The following is a 473-nucleotide window of genomic DNA, read 5'->3' on the forward strand; positions in this document are numbered from 1 at the left end:
TTGAAGGGCATGCAGAACTTATCGTGATAGGATACTCAAAATAATTATGCAATTTTATTTCACACACTATCGATGCTACAAGCAATCTTATAAGTGTCATCCTTTTTTCAAATGATATTAAAAACTGGTTACATGGAATACCTATCCAAAAGAAATTTATGTTAAAATTAGCAGTAAAGATATTATCTAAATGCATATTTAGTGCGTTATGACATATAGCATACACTTTATGAGTTATCATTACCCAAAAAATCACAATCAATTATCCCTTCATGTCCGATTCCCTTAAGCTTCCGTTGTCTTCGGAAGGGCTTGGCATTTGCCTCCATATAGTCTATGACCCTGAAGGCTTCTCTTTCTCCCGTGTCCATCGCCCCGTCCACGGTGCCGTAGCGTTCGTCGCTCGTGTGCTCTCCCGCCCACAGCAGCATCTACCGGGACGCGTGTGAGGTTAGTCTTGGGAACTAAAAGGT

At 40.6% G+C, this 473-nt stretch overlaps 1 protein-coding gene across 1 annotated transcript in view; it reads right to left on the reverse strand.

The window, feature by feature from the left end:
• Positions 1-41: 41 nt before the first annotated feature.
• LOC119589000 (spermine oxidase-like) overlaps positions 42-473 on the reverse strand; it is a 29,633-nt gene continuing 29,201 nt past the window's right edge. The window contains exon 12 of the mRNA XM_037937596.1: positions 42-431. Coding sequence (XP_037793524.1) covers positions 228-431 — 204 coding nt within the window. The 3' untranslated portion in view covers positions 42-227. The remainder of the gene's footprint in view (positions 432-473) is intronic.

The sequence above is a fragment of the Penaeus monodon genome, chromosome 24 (genome assembly GCF_015228065.2).
Source record: "Penaeus monodon isolate SGIC_2016 chromosome 24, NSTDA_Pmon_1, whole genome shotgun sequence".
Lineage (NCBI taxonomy): Eukaryota > Metazoa > Arthropoda > Malacostraca > Decapoda > Penaeidae > Penaeus > Penaeus monodon.